Source organism: Gavialis gangeticus, unplaced genomic scaffold (genome assembly GCF_001723915.1).
Source record: "Gavialis gangeticus isolate Ggan-Ray unplaced genomic scaffold, GavGan_comp1, whole genome shotgun sequence".
Lineage (NCBI taxonomy): Eukaryota > Metazoa > Chordata > Crocodylia > Gavialidae > Gavialis > Gavialis gangeticus.
Window position 1 is genome coordinate 31,647,098 of NW_017729033.1, and position 2,132 is coordinate 31,649,229.

Below are 2,132 nucleotides of genomic sequence, written 5' to 3' on the forward strand. Positions count from 1 at the left end.
CCTTTTGGGCATGTGCGTGGCTTGGCATTTAATGCGCCAAGTTTAAAGTAAAGCTCCAGGTTTTTTGTTTGTTTTTTTTTGTGGGGGGGCGGGCATTACGTCTGCAAGCACCAACTGGCAGAAAACAAAGTTGGTGACTATGCGGCTCCTGCTAACTGACCTGCTGCAGAAGGGGCACTGTAAAGGATCCAGTGGTCACCCAAGCATGAGACAGCATTTGGGAGAGTAAATCAGCTACTATACAATGTGCTGGTTCTCTGCAGCCCAGACATAACAAAGGAATTTATATTGCAGACAAATGCCTGAGTGAGGCTTGGGGGCTGTTTTTTCCCAGGAGTTTGAGGATGGAGAACACCTCATTTTATATCCCAGCAGAAAGCTCCTCCCCCAAGAGCAGAAATATGTTGTAATAGAAAAGGAGTATATAGCAATTTAAGTGGGCAGTTCAGACCCACCGGTACTACCTCCTAGGGGCCCATTTTTGGTTGGTCACTGACCATGCCCCTTTAACATGGCTTAATTGTATGCAGGAGGCCAACCCCCAGTTGATGAGAGAGTACCTGTCCCTGCAGCCTTTTGATTTCTCTATATGCATCTGCCCTGGAACTGCACGTGCAAATACAGACTTTCTCTCCCAAATGGGGGTGGGAGGATTAAAAAAATGGAAGAGTGTATCCTAGGTTCCACTCTTGGGAGGGGGGATGTGTAAGAAGGTGCATGGCTCAGAGGCTAGAGCCCAGCTGCAGGGGTTAGGAGCTCTGGGCCAGCTGCCAGGGATGATTAGAGGAAGTTAATTCCCAGGGAGGGTAGCAAGGGAGAGGAGCAAGCACAGAGCCAGAGTTGTCCTCTCAGGGTCTGAGGAAGGACCACAGGCTTTGGTTTATCCGTTTGTTGTTTGTGCATTTGTTTGTTTTATTATGTATGTTGTTTTCTGTGGGGACAAGTTTGCCCCAGGAAAAATAACTGCCTGGTGAAAGGAGTGAGTGCCCCATTATACTGAGCAAAACAACTGTTTTTCAAACCAAGTACTTAGACTTTGTGTTTTCCTTTTTTTACTTAATGATATTTGACAATGCATTACGCAAATGCAAACACTACTTGAAAAGTAATGTCAAATTGTCCATTACTGCAAAAAACTCAAGGAATATTAACATTTTTTGTTTCAAAATAATCTCCTAAAATTGACATTTTAATATACCAAGTTTTAAAGGAAGTTTATTGAAATCTGTTGTTTTCATTTACTGCAGCCTTACAAAATCCTACTTAACTCATATCCTTATTTTTCTAGGAGTGAGTTGACTAATATTCATTTTCTTTCTTACTATCAAATGATGTAGAACAAGATGGCAAGTACATTTTGTATTTTGATTGGTTAATTTTCATATGAGTTTTGCAAGGCTGAGTTTCTATATAGTGCATCTACAAGTAAACTTTGATTAACACCTTACTGTCATTCTAGGGAAATCCAGCTGGATGAAATTAGTTAATATATGTGCTCCTGTGCTTGTAGGTCCAGACTTGAACCTGAGAAAAGTAATAAATCTGAAGCTGTTTTTTCTCCTGAAAATGTTTCAAAAAACTCTTTAGACAAATCTGAAGAAAAACCTACTTCTGAAGAAAACAAAGGTGAAAATTCATGAAACTTTTATTTTTCCATTGCTTCTAAATATTTAAATTATTGTAATATCTGGGAAGTGACAACAGTTTTAGTGTTTGAATCATATTTACACACCACTCCTGAGCCTGTGAGGTGTGACTCTCCTCTCGATCTGTCTCTCAACAAAGCCTTTGAGTCTGCTGTAGACTGGGAGATTTTTTTTGCAGAATGCTTTTCTGAGTAACAGAAACCTAAGAAGTAATTTCAGGGTTCATCCCAAAGGGATTTTTTTTTCTTTGACAACATTAAAAATAGTGCTTTCCCCAGCTTTAGTTCTGTCCTTGGTCTGCTAAGGTAGCCTTGTTAGAGTGTGAATATCATTATAGCACTGAAATTCTGTCTGGAGAGAAACAAAAGCAGAATTAAATGTGACTTCAGTGTCCTACTGTGTCTAGAACAGTGAGAGGAGCAAAGTGTGCTAAGGAGTTCTGGTATCATAGAGTCATAGAAGTCGGGTCAGAAGGGACCTTGTAGA

At 40.4% G+C, this 2,132-nt stretch overlaps 1 protein-coding gene across 1 annotated transcript in view; it reads left to right on the plus strand.

The window, feature by feature from the left end:
- The window catches only part of STX18 (syntaxin 18), a 147,707-nt gene that overhangs the window by 108,635 nt on the left and 36,940 nt on the right, over nt 1–2,132 (plus strand). The window contains exon 7 of the mRNA XM_019526231.1: nt 1,511–1,626. Within this exon, the coding sequence (XP_019381776.1) occupies nt 1,511–1,626 (116 nt within the window). The remainder of the gene's footprint in view (nt 1–1,510; nt 1,627–2,132) is intronic.